The sequence below is a fragment of the Eurypyga helias genome, unplaced genomic scaffold (assembly GCF_000690775.1).
Source record: "Eurypyga helias isolate BGI_N326 unplaced genomic scaffold, ASM69077v1 scaffold2462, whole genome shotgun sequence".
NCBI classification, from domain to species: Eukaryota; Metazoa; Chordata; class Aves; order Eurypygiformes; family Eurypygidae; genus Eurypyga; species Eurypyga helias.
Genome location: NW_010237674.1, coordinates 31,358 through 52,681, shown reverse-complemented (window position 1 = coordinate 52,681; position 21,324 = coordinate 31,358). Strand labels below are relative to the sequence as shown.

The following is a 21,324-nucleotide window of genomic DNA, read 5'->3' as shown; positions in this document are numbered from 1 at the left end:
GGGAGGAGGGGGTGATGTTCAGAGTGGTGATGTCTGTCTTCCCAAGTAACCGTTCCGCATGATGGAGCCCTGCTTTCCTGGAGATGGCTGAACACCTGCCTGCCCATTGGAAGTGGTGAAATAATTCCTTGTTTTCCTTTGCTTGAATGCACAACTTTTGCTTTATGTATTAAACTGCCTTTATCTCAACCTATGAGTTTTCTCATTTCTACTCTTCTGATTCTTTTCCCCATCCCACCGGAGAGGGGGGTGGTGGTGGTGGTGCTCAGTTGCTGGCTGGGTTTAAACCACGACAGCCCAACACCTCATATAACAGACAGACACCCACGCAGTGAACTAGGGAGAGAATGGAGCAGACCTGTGATGCTACTAATGCAGCAGTGGAGCACTAAACAAGAGAGAAATATGAAAGGAAAAGAGATACAAATTTAGAGAAATGGAGACGGGGTGGGGGTAGAGGAACAGCTACTGACAACTCAGATTGCCAAACAGAGCTAATTAGTAAGATACTACCCTTTATTCTGGATTTTTCCAGTCTGGCAGGGCTTAAACAAGTTGTGAGGAGAAAACCAATACTAACCAGGAGAAAGAAATTTAAAACTGAGGCACAGAAGGCTTTGCCGTATTGAAACCAAACACCAAGGACAAAAAGCCACTGCAATAAAATCGGCCGTTACCAAAGAAATATGCACTACTGAAGTTATTCTGCCAGGCAAAAAACCAAGAGACTGTGGGATCAATTACAATTGAGTGAGAAAGCACATACTGCATGACCATCAATGACTAAACTCTATGCCTATAGTAAAACCTAACTGACAGATGACACCTAGGATACAGTATCTTATTCAAGCAAACAAAGAAAACCCACCTAAAGGATGCACAGACATCAAAGTGACAGTGAGGAGCAAATAAAAAGCAGAAATTCAGGAAGCTGATAAAAGCACTTGCAAGGGAGAATGGAAAAAGGAAGGGGGCTGACTGAAAGGGGAAGTCAATGTAATAAGGACTGTTAAACATGCAAAATATGCTTCCTATGAGATCATTCCTTTCAACATACACATCTATATGAAATCTCTCTCTCACCCTCTCCCCCCACCTTCTTTTCTTCCAGCGTATGCATGCCACAGAAGGCTGCAACATCTTCTGCTGCATCTTGGGACAGCAGGCACTTATTTGTGCCTGTGCTGCAATAAAGTATAAAATGAGGAATTAATTCCCCTGACATCTGTATCAATCAACTTCTGCCATTTGTATGCACTTTAAAAACATTCAGCTTTAGGCCAACTAAAAATACAGAATACTTTATTTATAATCTTCTCCTTATCTCCTCAATATGTATAAGGCCCTACTAATTTAATTTTTAATTTTAATCTTTAGAATATTTTTCTAGTAATTAGTCATGAGTAATTTCAACTTCACAAAATGCACGCACATCTCCTCTGTATATATGCAGCTGATTTCTGAAAAAGTTAAAATTCTCAACTATTACTCTATTTCTCTAAACAGCACCTCTCTGCACTAGGTGTCATTTTCTCAAGCAATGGAAATCACATGCTATACCTTTACAATGGGTATAGCTTCCCACACCTGTAACAATTCAGAGAGCCCTTACAGAACTGCACAGTGATTCTGAAAAAAAAGAGGAACCGCTGATTTTTAAAGCATTAAGACAAACTGTAAGCAGAGGTACAGTGATCCTACTCAGTGGCCAATTTTTCCCCACTTTCATATCTAAGCTTGCATAACCTGCCTCTCAAAAGCTGAACACACACTAATTTTAGAGGAGGATATCATTAGAACACAATATGGCCTTTATTAAATATGAATTATTTGTTCACAACAGATTCGGCATGACAGTGGGAAAACATTGCCTTCAGGCCACCATTATATCTGCCCTGTTTCCGTCTCTTTCTTCCCATCATCACACATCTGCTTTGTCAGCCCCAACAGCATCCAATTTCCAGGGGCAAGCAGATTTGTTGCCCCCTTTTCAGAGTAACCAACAGCATTTTTATTTGATACTAACACAGAAATAAAGTTATGAAGTCCAAGATTTAAGCTTTCAACAGAGACGGAGGCAGAAATTTTCCATCTCTTAGCTGCTGCTATAGACTCCAAGAGATGACACCACATTTGATTTCACACAGGGAAAATTTCATTCATAGTTACGAAAACCAAATTTTTTTTTTTTTTTTAATAAAAGATTAAATTTGATGGCAGTGGGTTACAACCGGTATTATGGGATCTAAACATCTGATGCTCAGATTTTGCAATGCCTTTTAAAACACAAATGAGACAGGCAAGATGGGATAGTGAAGAGCAGTTAAGGAACAAACTCCTCACAAGACTAACACTGAAACGATTTGATCTGTCCTGGGGCTTGGCCAACAGCAGACCTTTGGAACATAAGGGGCATCATGACTATGAGGTCTTCCAAGACAAACACACCTGGGACAGCGCCCTCTGTATCAGTTCCTGAATATACTAGAAATTCTGAACAAGGCTTGAGGTGGGCGTGGGAATCAACCAAGAAATACTGAGGGGGAGCATTCTTGTTCTGTCTGTACAAGTACTTTATCTCCAGGACTGAAGGAATAACATACCAAGAAGGTGTTCAGCAAGTGTTAAACTTTGACCGACTGTGATTCTCTCACACACTATCAAATCTGTTTATAATAGTGACTATATAAGGCTAATAATGAGAACTGAAGCATGTATACGGAATCAAAGCCACATCATTATTATCATTTCATGCTCTATAAAACTATAGACGTTTGGTAAAAAGCCTCCTATTTTGAAACATGACTGCTGATGATGCTCCTTTTAAATTATTTTTCATGCGTGCTTTATTTATTAAACAAGTTCCCTTGACAATACATGTGTTTATATATACACTAAATACAGTACCAACATCAAACAGTGGCTGCATCACACAGAGAAAAATCTAACCATGAAGTGCTAAAATTTTCCATCCAGAAGGAAGAAAAAATGCACCAAGACTTGACAATACATCAAGACTATATTTTCAAAATAAAATTGGTAAATTTGGTGCATAATTCAAGAAAGCAGTAAGTTTTTCACAACCACCAACAAAATATATACAAGATTACAGATTTTCATGAAGTATTAACTTGTTCCTTTCACTCAAAAATCCAAACTATCAGGTTCACTGTAAAATGCTGGTTTGTCCATATATATTCAGAACAACGGATTTGTTACAACATAAATGGTTTTAAATAAAATATATGTGTATACATATTTAATTAGTTTATTTTTATGAATTTATTTTATATATTAAAATGTCCCTACAGGTGCAAACCCCCTAAGTCAATTTTAATAAAGCCAGATGTGTAAGTGCACACGTAAGTACAAATTCATTGTACTCAATGTATTACAATAATTTCACGTATGAACACTCTAAGTATTAAAGGGCTAGAATGAATTGCATTTTGCTGAAGTTTTCAAGGTAGCAGTTTCCACCTACCATTCAAAATAGGTCAGAAATTACATACTTGCATATTGCTATTATAATCAATTTTTAAAGTGAAAACTGTAATCATATCAGCAGCTATTAAAGACTGATGGCCCACTTTTTCTAATACTAGTTTAATGCTTTCTAAATAGTAAACTTAATGATCACACCTAGGGGGAAAAATTAGCAGAAAAAAGCCTGAGAGCCTGCATTTTATAAGCATGCACGTATAGTAATGTATTTAGAAACTAAACCAAGGAATGCTATTCTTATACCCACAGGTAAAATGAAGAACATATATTTCCAGCAAACCAGCCTATAATAATATGGGTTACATCTGATGATTTTCTATTTGGAAATACCCCTCATGATCAGGATAGGAGATAGTCAGTTCTGCTCACATTTAAAGTGAAACTTCAGTGTAGGTAATTTCACATTCAATTTTATATTAAATATTCTTCAGAAGCCTTAGGTAGTTGAACAGATTTCACCCTTCACCTTCATTCACCTATAGGGACAGATTTGAAAGAAAGGAAGCAGTCAACCAGCCTGATCAACAGAACTGGAAGCATAATGTACATCCACTGCGTCACCAAGGTTACATAAACTGATACAGCAAATTAATATCACCCCTTCCCTGTCTCCAAAAATACAAGACACTCGACTACTCAGTCATTACAAATGACATCTTGGTTTCAGTGCTAGGAGAATAAATGTCAGGGCCCAGAAGCTGAGCTACCTTCTCATTCAAGAAGGGATCTGGAGGTCAGAGCGGAGGCTGATCAAGGCAGGCAGCACACAGACGTGCCCTTTGCACTTTCACTGCCCCTGCTGCGTTTGTCCTGAAGGTGAATGCAAAGCTCGAGACTCTTCAGATCACGCCAAGATTTTTGTAAAGATATGAAACAGGAAGTCCTGCAACCACTTCAGGTTGTTACCACTGCGTAACAACCACTTCTTGGTTGTTACGCAGACTGGATTGCACCTAGACAAGAGGTAACAGTACAAAAGAACAATATGGAGTAGCTGAACTATAAAAATATGAAAAAGCTATCTTTAGAAGTAGTCATGAAAAATACTTCTCTAAGTATATGCACTTTTGTCTTGCAGAATTTAACAATGTCAGTTTGAACTTGGAGCCTCCTGAAGTGTAAGACTCCTAAGAGAAACAAAATACTTGTCCAATATAGTCTTAAAAAAGTCACAGTGCAAAGAATTCTTAAAATAGAAGCTTGCAAAGCGCATTATATTGTCAGTGCAAATCTGTCTCCATCCCGCTAGAGATGCTCGCTCGGTGATCCGCATGTAACTCCACCTATCTTTTAAGGCAAAAACTGTCCTAGTACCACTGCTTGTGGGCTTTAATGCAAAGTTCTGGCAACTGTCCAAGATTCTGGAAGGGAGGGCACGCAGCTTTTTAAATTTTCTTTTTAGGTCATGACATAAGAGATCACACTGATGTCCGCTAACGCTCCATTTACAAATGCAGAAGGAAGTCAGCAACTTGTACTTAAAGAATAAAGGAAAGCATTTCTAAAAACAATGCTAGATTGTACAGAAACTTCATGTTTACACAAGTTATCTAACACTTTCCACAGAGCTTAGTGAAACATAAAACTGAGAAAATATCACGTACTACATGGAACTGAAAACCAAGGGTAAACCAGCACGTTTTTATCCATGGCAAACAGGCATTCCTAGCACATGGAGACAATTTTAAATGGAAGCTTTAAGGGAAATGAAAAAATCAAACATATTTTTATTAAATTTTAGAATACGAAAGGGCACGTTCATCAAAGAAACGACCAGAGTAAGTTAGAAGTCAGTGTATTTTAAAGTTAGTAAGTGACGTTTGGAGCTTTTGTCATGGGTGAAGGAATCCAAATTGGGTTGGGTGTTTGGGACTTGAGATGTGGTTAAGTCTGGCAATGATAAAATCAAAAAGCTTTCCCACATTTTTCTCAGATTTACCCTTTTGAACAAAGTTAATGGTCATATACAATCTTGTAGCTTTATATGGAACTCTTTACAGCAGACTTTGCCAGCAGCCAGATGCCATATTGCCTTCTATATCAAAATAGAAACTAAGAATGATGGGTACGGACATCACTGGAACAGGGATCCAATTAACGGAATATGGCAAAATTTACACTTATATAACAAAGTTACAGGTTACTCATCAATGACTAAATTTATACCGCAGAGCTATCAATTCACACTTTGTAGACAGAAGAGCAGCAGTTTCCAAGAGACTCACAAACCCAACAGCTTATGAAAGCAACTTTCCTGCCCAACAGATTTCAGCACAAGTTGTGGAAATACTCATATGTTCCTCCTCCCCAGTAATTTGATGAGTAGGGTAAATCAGAAAACAACGGACGCTAGACAAAACAAAAGATTCAACAGTATCACAACATAGGCAGACAGTACTTTCAGTGCTTATAGGATTTAAGAAAGCCTCTTTGCTGAATTAATACTAGAACAGTTTAACACAATTAATAATTAGCTGGAGGCATACTAATTACTACAAAACAAACCACCTAAACCACCCCAACACACACTGGCCTTTCAGGATTTTTTCTCCTTTTCTTGATGCTAATTCCTTCAGCATGTTTACATGAAGGAGTCCCCCTGCCCCCACCTCCCTCAAGCAAGCCAAACTCTCCTAGCATCTAGCAAAATAAGCTCTCTTCTCGTAACTCAATCGTTTCTCCAACACCTCTTCTCATTTGCCCACTGGAAATTTCATGATTGATCCATCCCTGGTTATTATTTACCCTGTTCATGGTTGAATTAATCTCAATAGTTCATTTAACCCGTCCGACTTCATGATAGATACTGTTTTCCTCCTAAATAATTTTCCCTCAATAACCTGTTACTCGCAGAACTTTCTGGCTTGCTATTAACCACTAGAGTACAAAATCTATAAAATTTTTCTCATTTTCTGCATGTTTTACCGCCATTAGAGCCACCTGTTTTAAACACTTAACATTCATACTTTGTTGCTGCCTGAACAAATCACAGAAGGTCTGAGTTAAAACTGAATTAGATCTAGTAAGTCTTTCTCAAAAGCTAATATTAAAGTCCTATATAATATGTATCTTGGTTAAGCATAAGAATCATGCTTAAAGTGCTTTGCTTACAGAAGCATACTGGACTATATTTGCAGCTACCCTGCACATGAGACTAATCGCATGGACAACTAACTACTGCTCATTACGAAAAAAGTAAAAATCCCACCCTTCTAATTCCATTGTAAGGTTAAACAGATTAAAAAAAAAAAATACATTACACCAATGATTATGGCTGAGGACAGTTGGGTCTGCTAAACTGCAATGCCCTCATCACTGGTGAGCCACCAAACTTGAGCTTATCAAGTGCCACCAGTTCCATTTCCGACCCGTGTGAATGTGCAAGACAAATGAAAATATATCGTGTGGTTTGCAGTGTGTCTTCTCCATGAAGCGTGTTTTTTTTTACTTTAATGTTCGATAACCAGAGAAGAGATAATATATGGATGAGGATTTAAGATTATGAACCAAGTTAAAACTCTCCTGAGCCAATAGAAACATTGGTGTGTGAGGTCTGGAGTGATTATGTAATCATCTAATTAAGCCAGAAAATTATAAATGGCAATGTTTTTGTTTGATTTAAAATGAGACACAGCCAACTACATTTTGATCAAGTCTCACTTACGCAACGTCAAAATAGCATTAGCTGACTTCTACATAAAAGGAAAAAAGGGCTGAGTGACATCTCCACAAGATCTTTATTTTGCCTTAATCCACAGAGTAACCCAAGTGATTAAAAATGAAATAAGGCATTCAGTTAGTCAAAACTGCCTCTTAACCTCTTCTGGACTTAGCTTACACACTCTATTAAAAATATGCAATTTAGAAATACTATTTACATGCAAAAATGTTTTACTGATTTTTAAAAATAGCTCGCTTTTTAAGTATCTCATTATTTTTATTATTCATTGCCATTTTCCAAACTAATGTTATTTCACCTGTTCCGGTAAAAACAAACCACAAAAAGGATGCCACACTAGCTACACTGTTGAAGAATTATGTTTGTACAGTTTCAGCTCTAATGCCTTGATACAATTTAACATGGCATGCATAACACTCATAAATGAAATGGGCAGAATTGTTTACCAGAATATCCACATTTGTGTTTCATTTACTGACCAGGAGTAGAGAAACATTTGGAATTCTTACATGCCCACATGCACACCTTGATCATCCACCCTTTCCATCTGCATCATTAAAACCTGAGCAGAACAAGTGCTTTAGTAACACACTGCTGTGAACGTCAGGACTGAGATTTATGTAAGGACATGCTACACAGAAGGAATACATTATTTCTACTGCGGCTTTTAAAACAATTCTACCCTTTCTGAACACTGCAAGGACCAGAATAGCATCATATTTATAGTACCACTATAGAAAGAAATAGTGCCATGTGGAGAAATATAAAATGCATATATTCTATTACTGTACATTTACTTAGCTACAAATCCAGCTAATGAAACATCTGCACTTATATTTACCATTCTAACATGTAATAAAATAGAAGCAGCATGCTAAAATAAAGAATACTGCCATTATAAAACTTAAAAAAATCATTTGCACTAAGATGCAGTCACAGGCCACAAAAGCCTAGAGCATTTGGTCTTTCAGCACCCTCAAAAAGTATTACATTTCATCTTATTAGAGAGATGTAATTTTTTTAAAAGCAGGCAGATGACTATTTCTTAATTTCTGATTAACCTCAGTCTACACAGATGATGAGCAAACAGATTACCCTAAAAATATAACAAGCCACCTTTAGTATTGCATTCTTTTTTTCTGTCACCAAGCTACAGAAGAAAATGTGATTAAAAAACCATTAGAATAAACCTGGTTCCATAGAGGTGCTAACCTTCCTTTCCAAACCTAATGGTGACACTAAAGCTTCTACTCACTGCTACCTCTTCCCAGCAGTAGTTGGAGGACTGATACTGCTAAAACTCACATTTCAGAAATATTCTCCATTTCCATATTCTAATCCTTATAGAAGTATAATTTCAAGTCTGGTGCTCACCCCACGTGAAAAACAGCTATTCTACTGTCCAGGATATGACTGCGAATAAGGAAGGGGGAAAAAAAAAAAAGAAAAAAAAGAAAAGAAGGATTCACAGCTGCACTCCCACTTCACCATACTTCCATTTCCATTTCAGTAAGCAACAAGCAAAAAAAATATACAACACCTGTCAATATGTACAGAGCTGCTAAGGACACAAAATGGATAATACCAGTAGTGTATTCACTGCTTGCAAAACTGACAATTTTGACTGCATAGTGGTCACACCACATTTAGCAGAACAGAGGGTAAATTTTGCCATATTTAAGTAAACACTCAACTGTTTTGTCTAGATTTATAGAACAACTGTTTTGATAAATTAAGTATTTTAATCCATATAAACGTAAAAAGTTTTCCTACATCAGATGAATTATTTAAAACAAAAATATTCAACTTTATGTTGTTATTTAGCATGAATATCAAATTTAGTGGTCAGAATTACAACTCAGAGGTAAAGCCTTGATAAAGACATGCTCCAACAGGTTATTAAAATAATATAATAGTTGAAGTTACTCTTATCTTTTGGTCCTGGACACCAACTGAAAAAAAAAAATATCACATGCATGGTAACAGAAAAAACTCTTACAGTGGTTATATTAATGAACATAAAAAGAATCAGAGTAGAAATCCACATCTTATTTCTACTTCAATTAATGCACAGTTCTAAATATAATTAGTTACAAATTAACAGCATAAAAATGTTATTAATTGCATTATTAAGAACATTGTTTCATATGACATAGGGTGCTTATATGATGTAAATAACATTAACTGCTTCACTTAAAAAATACATTTTTATCATATATTTATTACTGTATTTATCTGAGGAAATGAAGAATTAGCATGACTGCATGTATACTAATGAATTCAATGCTCTAATTTTTTTATATTTGATTTTATCTTTGATAATAATTCTCTGTCTCCCCTTGTCCTCTAGTATCACCCCACCCTTAGACAAATCTGTTTGAATTTTAGCCAACAAGGTATCTGTGTATTTGTATTCTTTTACTAATTCCGATTAATATTACCTTAACAATAATGCAAAGTGACAGACCAGAGCAAAGCAATAAACAAAAGCCCTGACAAAACAGACAATAAGTCACAATTTCTTTCAAATTTGCTAAATCAAGTTGTTAATTAACCTCTCATTTACAGCACACCCTTTACAAATCAGGCAACGGTGGCAACAGGAAATTAATTAAGCTAACTTTAATTTCATTTTGCATTTTACATTAGACTGGCAAATTAAGCAGCCAAATAATAAAGATGATATTAAAGTTCCACCTACATGAATTCTTCTGAGTATTCTCAGTGGCTCCCGGAGATGACATGGCAGTAAGAAATAAGCAAGTAAAAAGAAAGAGGTACTGGTCAAGTGAAAGCTCCAGTTACCAAGCAGCTCCACTAATGTGCATCTTCACTGATGTAGAACAAAGACCGATGCTGGAAGGCTGCTTTTTCAAGGCAGTAACACCGCGACGGCCAGTTTTCAATGGGTCACTCGCATGCAGATGCACACACATTGATACTTCAACTCAGCGCCTTTCCAGAACCCGAACACAAGCTACCAGCAGCTGGGCTGTACCAGACATGCATGCATGGATTTGGGAAGGTACCACATGCTGCTGCATAAAGGGGGGCTGGAAAGAGAGAAATCTTCCTGGCGGGTTATAATCTGATGACATGCAGTTACAGCATGTGCTTATTTGGCAGAGAGCTGGAAGCATTTGAAAATGATTTTGAAGCAAGGAAAAGGTAAGGAACTGTTCTGAATTCTTTCTTTATTAGGCCAAGCTCATAAGGCTCCCCCCGCAAAGTATTTTTCCTTAACATGGCTTAGCTCAGATACCCCACAAACCAGATTATGTACTATTCTTACTTCACACATAAACCATCAAAAATCTTGGATGTGATTTTGAAGTAAATTAGGAGCAGTCTTCTCTGCTGAAAACTGATTTTTTTGGTGTTACATATTCAGACGACATTTTTATCAAAAATTCAAAAAATGGTTCTGCAGTTAAAAAAAGATTACAGAAACAGCACATGACTGAGAATCTTCGGTTACGGTGATGCTGCAGTTACACAACGGCGCATTTACGTTTCGTAAAGTGTAAGGCGTTGCTCAGCCTGGACGCTGGCACGTGTTACCCCTTGAGTTTAGGAAGGTGCGCAGCGCAGCCGGAAACCATGATAGCCATTACAATTCCTTTCTTTTCCTTAAAAAGATCGCATTTTAAAAAGCTCCTTGATGACAATTTTCAAAATACAGCGTTCACAAACAGGGAATTATGTAACAAATACCTCTCAAATCATCATCATTAAAGGAAAAATTACCAAGAACGTGTGGGCCTGTGAAACTAATTTTTTTCCACTGCTGAAAATAACATCAAAAATATCTATGGGAAAGATTAAAATAAAAATAATATAATAATAATTGTGAGATAATCCTGCCTTGAGTCTGGACTTTGGTAATTAATGGATGAATTCAAGTTAGAGCTGCAGATAAAATAGGTTTCCATTTTTTTTTTTCCACATCAGTCATCTAAGCATTACAGACAAGTCAAGTATTACACCTTTAAATGTTTTCTCTTCTGCATAAACTGAGTATGACAGGACTTATGTTCCCATGACATTTTTTCCTATTATCTACATGGTTAGCTATTCACCCTGGCAATAGCCACAGAAAATCTCTATTGTTACACTGGCCTCCTCCACTCCTTACAAAACCAGGGCTCTGCAAGGCTGACCCCTGCACAGAGCCAACTTCTACTACAGCCAACAGGAGCTGCACCTGCACACTGAAGGGCCGTCTTATTTTTAGCTGCCGCGATGTCAAAATTGTTGAGATACATCTGACCTCTGAAAGGGCTTCTGACATAGTGCAGTGCTAAAATGCAAAAAGAGTAGTACTCAAGGAAAAAGAGAAAGCCACATAAATGCATCAATATTAAAATTTGTTGGGAGAATAAACTAGCTCCCTCAAAATACAAAGCATTGAAAGACAGGATGGAAGAGCATAAGGATGCCACATTAAAAAACCCACACGATTCTCTAAAAATACATGTAGATGAAGCAGAATTTTCAAAAAAGTGTTCCTACCCTCCATTCTCCCCCAGTCAGAATTAACATTAAAAAACCTGATAAGCATAACATTTCAGAAGCATGTGTAACATTAGCATTATATTAACTCATTGTCTGAATGCTACTTTCAGGTGACAGCCATCCTACAAATCCTGAAATCTAGTAGAGCAAAGAGACTACAAACAGCACTGTCAAATTTGTAACAAAGTTACATTACAGTCAAAAAACCCACAACAAACGAAGAGTAAAAAAAAAGAAAAAGGCATTTAAAGCATGCAACCAGAAGTGGTTTGGGGTGGAAGAAATGACACAACCAAAAACTTTGATCAGCTGAGTTGCAAGGGCATACATTATTTGTTCCAAGGAAATCTATTTAGTTTGTCCATAAATAATCTGATATCTCTAGAGTACCCCTTTTTAAACTTTAGATTTCCTTTGGAAACTCTACTCTCCATTTACAGCTTTGAAAATTCAGAGCCTCTTCCAATATATATAACCACCTTAGAAATGGATGCCATTTTATGACTGACTAAGATCCACCCAAGCCTGTATTACTGCTATCAAAGAAGCCCTGTTTTTCCCTCACCACTTAAAAACTAATCAAAAGATGGTTGAGGAGAAATAATTTCCCATCCTATCAGGTTACTAATCCAGTTGACAGTACAGCCCACATTTTGGCAAAGCATGATGGGAAATGGCATTCTCAAGTAGCAATTCAAGGTAAAATTGTAGATAATTTTGTTTCTACGGTTTGAATACACAAAAACCCCCCTTTTTCTCCTTCCATTGAAACATGAATTCTATTTCTTATATAGAAAATACTGTCTGTCCTGAAGACTTGACATCTTCAGACATTAACCTATTAGGTAACGAATTTCTTTCCAATCACCTGCAAAATAAACGCATGCACAAGTTACCACCCACTGTAGTTTGCTTCACCCCAGACATAACACTTCATGCAGCAAATGTTTTTTTTTTTTTTCTTGTCAAAGGCAGCTAATAGATTTTCAGCTACACCCAACCTTCAGCAGAACAGTGTTGCCAATAGAAAAATAAACAAAAAACGTTTTAGGGGGTTCATGTTTAGGGGGTCAGCAAGAGGTAAGCAATTGCTTTTGTACACTATCACGTCCAGTCTCTGACAAGGCACAAAACTGAAAACTTCCACTGTTCTTGGGTATGTATTCATTTATAGAACAAGTTCTGAAAGTATGTCATCCAGCCTTATAACTCAGACAAATAGAATCAGATTTGTGAAACTCAGCACCATCCACCTGTGGGCTACTGAAATGTACATTTGAAAGTTTTTACATCGCAGCACTGCTGATATCTGCCCCGATGCATAAAGATTCAATTATTTACTGGGGAGGACTGAAATCAGTGAAAGACCAAGACTGAAGTTTCCTTCTCCTTTTTGTTTTTTTTTTTAAAAGGCTTGACTTGAAGTCCCTGTTTCAAGGGAAGCAAAAAAGAGGACAGAAGTTACAAGTAGCCAGATTCAGACCCAGAAACTTTTAAAACATGTCCTGAGAGTTAAACAGACCTGAAAGTCTGCAAACTTGAAAACACAAAAAGCAAAATCAAAAGCAGGGTAGAGTACACTTCAGCATTTGTTTTTCTTCTTCATCTGTCTTATCCTATTACACTATAGTGGAAGGCTTAAGTAGATCAACTTATTTGCCTCTCAATCAAGGTGCCCAAGTCTCAAATTTTTCAGTTCTCAAGAGAATGGTCATCATGTATGGGAGTCTTGGCCAATTCTTGCCACAGACAATACAGGACATCCAAAGTTGCAAGGTTGTCGTCCCATAGCCTGGACGGGAAAGAAGCTGGTAACACACACTATTAACTAGAACTCTATGAGAATATTTTCAGCTCATAACAAAATAATGAGGAAAAAACCTGAAACCTGAATGTCCTTGAATTTTTAACTCCATCTTAGCTTTATTTCAATAGAATTGAGCAACTGTTTCCCAACTGGTTTCTGGTATGCCAAAGTAAGCGTTGTTGTTTTGTGTATCTATGCTACAAAGTTTAATTATTGAAGTTTTTGTTACAGAATTTATTTAGGTGACCATGGTCAATCAGGAAACACTCATAGCAGAATCACAACATGTTTTGGAAGAAACAACCAAAGACAACCTCCCTCCCCTATTCAAATTAGGCACTGAAATACAAAATCAGAAAATACAACATTAAATTAGAAACTTATTGTTAACCAACTAGGTTATGGACACAATTTTTCAACAAAAAATTCTGCACGGTAATGAAACACCTTGAATGTTCTTAATGCAGGCTCTAGGACAGTATATTTGGAAATGTTAAAGTAAACAAACTGAATGTGGCTGATATTATAGTCTACCACAATGCCATCTAGTCTTTCTTATGACATACAATACATACAACAACATACAATGTTGTGTGCTCAAAAGTACAGCACAACTGCTAGAAGAGCCACATCATTGAATGTATTAGCTTTGTCAACCATAAGCTGTAAATTTCTCACTGAATAATACCTATGCATCTGGAAGACAACATGAAGATTAGGAAGAAGTTGTTTATTTTGACAGCCATGAGAATACATCACAATAAAGAGGATCCCTAGACTGGAAGGAAAAAAAAAAAACCAAAACCACGACACCACAAAAACCCAAACAGTTTGACACACTATTTGTTGAGGCGAGTAGATTTCAGTAAAAGGAGAGCAAAGGAATGGAGGCAATAGAGCACTCCAAATATCCTGTACTCTTCAAGAAAGGAACAGTAAAAGTCGGGAAATTTAAGTTTAGATACAAATGTATTTAAGCTACTGATAAAAGAACTGGAAAACTGCAATTTCAACAGAAGCACCTTAGATGCATGAAGAGGGATGACAAAAGATCTGCATATCAAATTTGACCCAATGACCTAACCTAGAGGAGAAAAGCAAGAAAAAACACCTCTTTACTTCACCAGCCTCCTTCTCATAAAGGGTATTTTGATAAAGCCTTTAAAACTTATCAGGACTTGCTTGGGAGAGATCTCTGATGCAAAGAGCTGAAAACATATTTTGTTGTATTGTAAACAGAAATGCTAAAAATGGTCATATGACCAGTTTCCCTGAGCTTGAATGAAACTAATCCTGCTAAAGCTTAGAAATATGCATGACTCAGTAGCCAAAGCCATGTGCGTATTTGCCCTTACAAAGTTTCTGCCACCTTTCATTGTCCAAAAGCGCTGTGTTGCTGATTTCTAAACAGCCTCTGCTGCTTTAGTTTTCTTTCCAGAAAAGAAGTCAAAACATTTCATCCTAAACTTTTCTTTTTTTTTTTTTTTTTAATAAAAAGGGACTTTGAGAGCTCTCTCTGAGAGCTTTGCTCTGTGAAAGAGAAATTACTAAAAAAATAAACTGTACAACCCTTGAGATGTTTTGTCCTAGTGCACACTCACATTTCGGGTACACAAATGCCAGTGTTGTAGCAATATCAGTGGGGACACCACAAACTCATTCTCTGCCTTCTTCAGAAATAGATGCTTAATATGGTGAAGCAGGACAGCTTCTAACTTTTACTTTCTCAGCATCACAGATTATTAAATAATACGTTTGCATTGTGATAGGAAACCCTTGAGGTTAGAAGAAAAGAGATTGGAAAGGGTAGTTCTGCCTCTATACACTGTGGGTACAGCAAACAACAAAGGAGAATGTCTGGCCCTGTAAGTAGTCTTAAAGCAAAAGAAAGAAAAATAAAATCTACTTTTCATGAAGAAAGAGGGTACAATCTGTAATACAAATGTGAAAAAAGCAGGAATAAATTCTAAAACAGTATCTCCATTGACAAATAAAAAAAAAACCTAGTAATTTTTTAAAATAGTATTATGTACTCATTTCATGCTACTTAAAGGTAATACAGTAACGAGCAAGAGTTTTAGTCGATTCTCAACACTTTTCAATGCTGCAGACAGGTATACACACTGAGCTTTGTTTGAGGCCCTTCTTGATAACACCTGGTGTCCTCAAAGAATATACTTAATAGGTCAATTAATTACCACTTCATACCTCAGCGTACACAGGATGAAGAGCTAAATAAAACCAGAAACAATTATGTTTCTTGGTTATGTGAAGGTTGCTGTTGTTTCAAAATCAAAATAAATCTTTAGTAAGTACTAGGCATACAAGGGCACTGAAAATGTTTAATAGTCTATACACATTTGAAGATTTCACAAATTTACAGTGTTCCCACCCAGACTGCACTTATGTATCTACATCTACTTACACATACACAAAACTCCAGTGAGGTGAAGGTTTAAAACAGATCTGAGAGACCTGTGAAGCTGCCCACCTGCCTCGTGAGCCAGACCTGCATTCTCATGGTCAGTGCCAATATACAATTAGTATTTTTTCTGTATTCATTGTGAAATTGATGTGATACATCACTGAATTCAAGTTTCCAGGATTGTGCTATTCTGACCCTCATACTATATATACCATTCAGTTTCTTAATTCCAGTAAAACTTACTTTCTATCTTGAGCAAGGCATGAGAAGTCAGCACTGGTGAATGTGAGAGTTGCATTTGGACACTGAAAAACGTGCATACAACCCTCTTTTTACTCCCTCTAGCAAACACATTTAAGGCATGTTTTCGAGGTACTTCAATGACTGCAGATTTAGAGAGAATGAACTTACATAACTCAAATACAGTTTTATGCAAGACATTTACCAACCTTAATCTGGAAGCAAATACTTTTTCGTATATGGTATTCCAGTTGACAAACAAGAAGTTACTATTATGAATTTACGTTCTTTTCCACTAAAAAACAATTTAATGTACAATGGTTTCAACTGCACATACATTCAAAGATGCAAGTGTATATAAAGGTATCTCAAACACTTCTTCTTTCCTAGCCCCTGTTCTGAGTATTTTATGATCTGAATGTTTATGAACACATTTCACTCTGGACATGTAAGGATTCATGCAAGGATGAATTAGTTAAGGATGGAGTCTATACTTGAAGTACAAAAATATAAAGAATCATCTATCCAGCTATTCACTTATTTCAGTTGGAAGCAACCTTTCCTGAATACAGCAAACCAGAGTTATAAGAAAGATAAGATGTTAAGATAAAAGCTTTACATAATGGTATTAATACTTCCTCACCTCAACCTTTAATGTACCACCAGAAGTGTTTGCTTTTTGGATGACTGTGCTACATCAGTAACCTAGGCCTGCTTCCTGCTCTTACTGCTGCCTTTTCCTCCTCCTGTGCCAGGATTTCTATGGCCACCTACTGAGTTATTTCTGCATACTTCATCAACCAAAACAAAACCAAACCAAACAACAGATCATTTTCTGCCAAATCTAGTGAGCTCTGGAAGTAGCTTAAATAAGAAAAATGCAAGAAGGAGCCACCAGCTAGATTAGGCAAAGCTGCTGTAGAACTGAAACCTCTCTCACTACTTCATCATGAATCCTTCATGACCAGGAGGTTCTTGCTCTCCCTGTTTCCAGTCAGCTGATGAAACAGCTGAAATACATTCAGAAATATACTCAGTATCTGAAATACACTCAGAAATTGTCTGAAGGTCCAAAAGGCTGGGAAAAGATGGAAGCCAATCTGATGAACACCTCTATTTCACAAACCAGATTAACAACAAAAATTCCAAGTAGCATCAGATCTGAGAAAGAACAACTTAGTAAGCAAGAAACCATAAAAACATTTCCTCCAAGTATGTATTTCCAATCAGCCATGCACCTGCTTATTAGTAGTTTAATTTCAATTTCCTGTGAAAATGTCAGGCAAGAAAGTAAAAGTTGTTGCCAAAGTCAAGATACCGTATGTATTGTTTATTTTAAAGCATGTTGTAGTAACCTTCTAGAAAGTATTTAGACTTGCTTGACATGACTGTTTTTGAGAGTTTGTTAGCTATTACTTCTCTCTCTTCTCTCAGGTACAAGCTTGTCCATCTGTTCATTCATTGTATGAAAAAAAGCACAGAAATTAGGCTGACTGATGTTTAATACCCATTTTTAAAGATCCGTCACTCTGGTTTTCAGCCTTTCACAGCTTCTGCCAATTCTTTTGAATATTGTAGAATAAATTTAATCAGTTGGTTCAAAAATGTACAAGGACCTAGAGTGTCCTCTAACCTGGTCTTTCTTTGTTACAGTACAAGATACTACCCCTTTCCCATTGATATTGGCTGCATTAGCCATAGACAGCAGTTGAGCTTTTCAGAGAAGAAATTACAGAATTTCAGAATATCAGTTACAGATGCAGTTACTTGGTTTGGTATAAATTTCAAGGTCACAGCTAACACCTTCCTGTTCAATGAAAATAATTCTCTTTGTAAAATACTTAATGTCAAATAAACTTACAATCTCTACTGGAAAAGCATCAAGAGAGAAATAACTTTGGAAACCATCCTCTTGGTTTCCAGAAACTCACTTAAACCGCCTAATCAATACAAAAAAAAACCCCAGGATACACTACTCTCACAGGCATCAGGTACTTCAAAGTAGTTGCCTTGCTTTGGAACAGAATGAGCTTAGCGTTATCTCTGGTTTTGTATTGAGTTAGTCTGCGTTGAAAGCTGTCAAATCAATCAAAAAAGAAGGGTTGTTATGGTAAGCTACAGATAAAGTGATATTTTACATAATCTGTGTTGCTTGTCTGTTAATGTTAGCTTTATTATTTTCCTTTTTTAGCATTATGTAAAGATGAGAGTAATGAACTGAAAAGGCAAAGAGGAATGCAGCTGACAGAAATTGCCATCCCTTCTTTCAATTTTAAGAGACAATTAATTGCCGTAAGTCAATGTACTTGACTTCATTCTCATAAATAAAGACTAGTCACAAAGCCACAGTCACACCTTTATCCAAAGCAAAAGATAATAACAATTGTCAATCTGATCAAACATTAACATTAGGAGGTAGAGTAAGCCTGAATTTAAGATTAACTAAAAATGGTAATGTGTTCCATCTATGCACCATAAAGCAATAATACACAGCAGAGTTTCTAGCCACTGCATATTATTTAGGACAGATATTTGTATACATTATTGCATATACCCAACAAGTTGATCTACAAAAAATGCATTTGTGTCATGTAACTTAATACTGTGAAAATTTCCTAGAAATAGCTAGACAAAAGTCTAACAAGTAACCGCCTGTGACACATGTCACAAACACATTAATGCTAGAAAAGACATCAACTGATTAAAGACAAATCCCTTAATTTCCAAAATTGAACACCAAGGGAAAGGCTTGAATTAGATTCAGAATGTGAAACCTAGCTATGGCAACAGAACCATCTGTGTTCTTCCTACACTTATGACTCTCAAAGCAACCAGTAGCAAACCCAGGTAAACTGAAAGATAAACAGCCTGATGGGTCAACATAAAGATAATGTTATCATCAAATGTAGAACTGGAACAGTTCTTTACTAGTTTCACTTAATACAAGAATTACTGTAGCTCCTGCAAACATTCAAGTAGAAAATTAAAAATAGAATTTACCTTTGAAGGTCTCAAGTTCCTTCCTGTTGAAAGGAAGCAGAATTAAAAACAATTAAAAATTAGAAATACTACATCTAGAATTATAGGACATGTTTAAATTGTTTAAGATATTAAAAGATGAAAACCAAAGAATTTGACTATCATCATTTATAAGGGTAAAATCACTAATTGTGTTTATCTAAAGCAAGCACTATTAACCTGTTTAGAAATTAAGCTACCACTTATTTATTAGCATGTACAATTATACAAATATTGCACATTTGTATCTAGTCACATAATTTCTAGATAACACTGTTACAAAAATAACCAAGATTTCTTAATGCTTTAGATACTAAAACATCCACTGCTTAGCAGAGCTTTGCCAATTTATAGCATAGTGAGTAACAATGTTTCATTTTCATCAATGCTATGCAAAATGCTTTTGGCAACAGTGAAGGAGAAAAATCTGACAATATCACTCACTGAGTTACAACACACTTCAAAGGCAACAGAGGCATATAGTGACATTCCTGAGAGGAGGGGATTTTAAAGTATAGAGAGTGACAGATAACCCACAAGATTCACATACCAGAAAGCTAAGAAATTGTCAACAGCAATAGTATCTTTTTTCCTTCATACCAGGTCACCTTCTACTTTTAGTAGTTATGCAATTGTGAAGGCAAAGTTTGTAAAACTAAGATAAATATTTTCTCTGTTTTCAAGAAATTGTAAAATGCTCTAACTGCCATCACTACAAAGTAGTGATTTATCATGAATTTAGAGGCTAATGAAGAATTTAAGTAATCACTTACGTAAGGCAGAATGCTAGCCTTTTCCCTGCCAAATGCTCATTTATAACAAACAGTTTTTCAATTTGTGCCTTGCAGACGTCCTAGTTAGGCAAAAGTTATAAGAAAAATAAATTTTACAAAAGACTGAACTAACAGTCGTCCAGATAAATTATTCTATTCATGCTCCACAGACTAAAGCATGCTTCAGTCATTAGTAGAGTCACCTACCTTATATTGTTTCACAATACATATGCTATACCATAATATCTCCTCCTCCTGCCTTTCAGATGATGCAATTCAGTGTTTATTCTTGCATCAAGAATAGACTCAACTGGTTTGAGCCTGAAACAACCACTTTTCTAAGCAGGACAAAGCATTCTAAAAGAAGATAGAATACATTTACCTCCACATTTTCAGTGAACTTCCCACTTTTCTCACCAAATGTCAAATACAGGTTTTTGAAAGAATGGGTGCTTTACCAGGAAATAAGCTATAGTATGATTTACAGTTGAAGCCTATTAGTTGTAATTCCTGTGAGTATCTATTTCCCTTCCTGCTTTTCTTCTGTCCCTTTCCCAAGCTAGTTTCTTCCCCTTTTTACTAGAGAAAAAGCTACTTCATAACACCTATGATTTGCAGTTTCATACCCTAAGAAATTTTTCCTAATGTGTGTACTCTAAATATAATTACGAAGTTCTTAAACATTCTTATGAGTTGCACTCCTTATGTTTTAATAATGAGATACTAGTTGGAAAAACAACAATCATAGGAAATGCTTGTTTTCCATAGACTGAAACAAAACCATACAGAGGAAATATCTTAGGAAAGTAAGAGGAAAAAAACCTACACTACTTGCTCATAAAATCAGGAGGACTTATGTCACTTGTCTCCAAAAGGGAAGACAAAACAATTACTGTCATTGTGTTCAAACAGATTAGCAAACAAGATGGTAATACAGTTACCAACTGGCTGTGATATTCATTGCTTTTGCCTAAAGCCCCAGAATTTTCCCTTTCAAAAGCCATCAATATTTTTAGGGTTGATACATTAAGGTGTTGTCACTCTATCCATACATATATAATTGTCATACGTTAAGAAAGTTGGAAATGAATATTTGACTGAACTTTTTTTAAGAACACATACCTCTGAAACATTTTAAACAACGACAATTAGCATACAGTAAAAATACAGATTTGGAATCTAAGTATCTGCATTTCCTAGCATCCTCATACCAATTCAGATTGAAAGACTGAGGATTCTTTATATTTTAGACAACATGAATGAACCAATCACATCTTGTGGTTTCTCACAATACTTAAGAAAACATACATTTAGAAATATATATTAAGAACATGCTCATTGAAAATATGTTCTGCACCTTCAA

At 36.2% G+C, this 21,324-nt stretch overlaps 1 protein-coding gene across 3 annotated transcripts in view; it reads right to left on the bottom strand.

Moving 5' to 3' along the window:
- The window catches only part of DTNBP1 (dystrobrevin binding protein 1), a 67,201-nt gene that overhangs the window by 17,875 nt on the left and 28,002 nt on the right, over positions 1 to 21,324 (bottom strand). For all 3 annotated transcript variants that reach the window (XM_010147526.1, XM_010147527.1, XM_010147528.1), the window contains one exon: positions 19,171 to 19,193. In XM_010147526.1, coding sequence (XP_010145828.1) covers positions 19,171 to 19,193 — 23 coding nt within the window. The remainder of the gene's footprint in view (positions 1 to 19,170; positions 19,194 to 21,324) is intronic.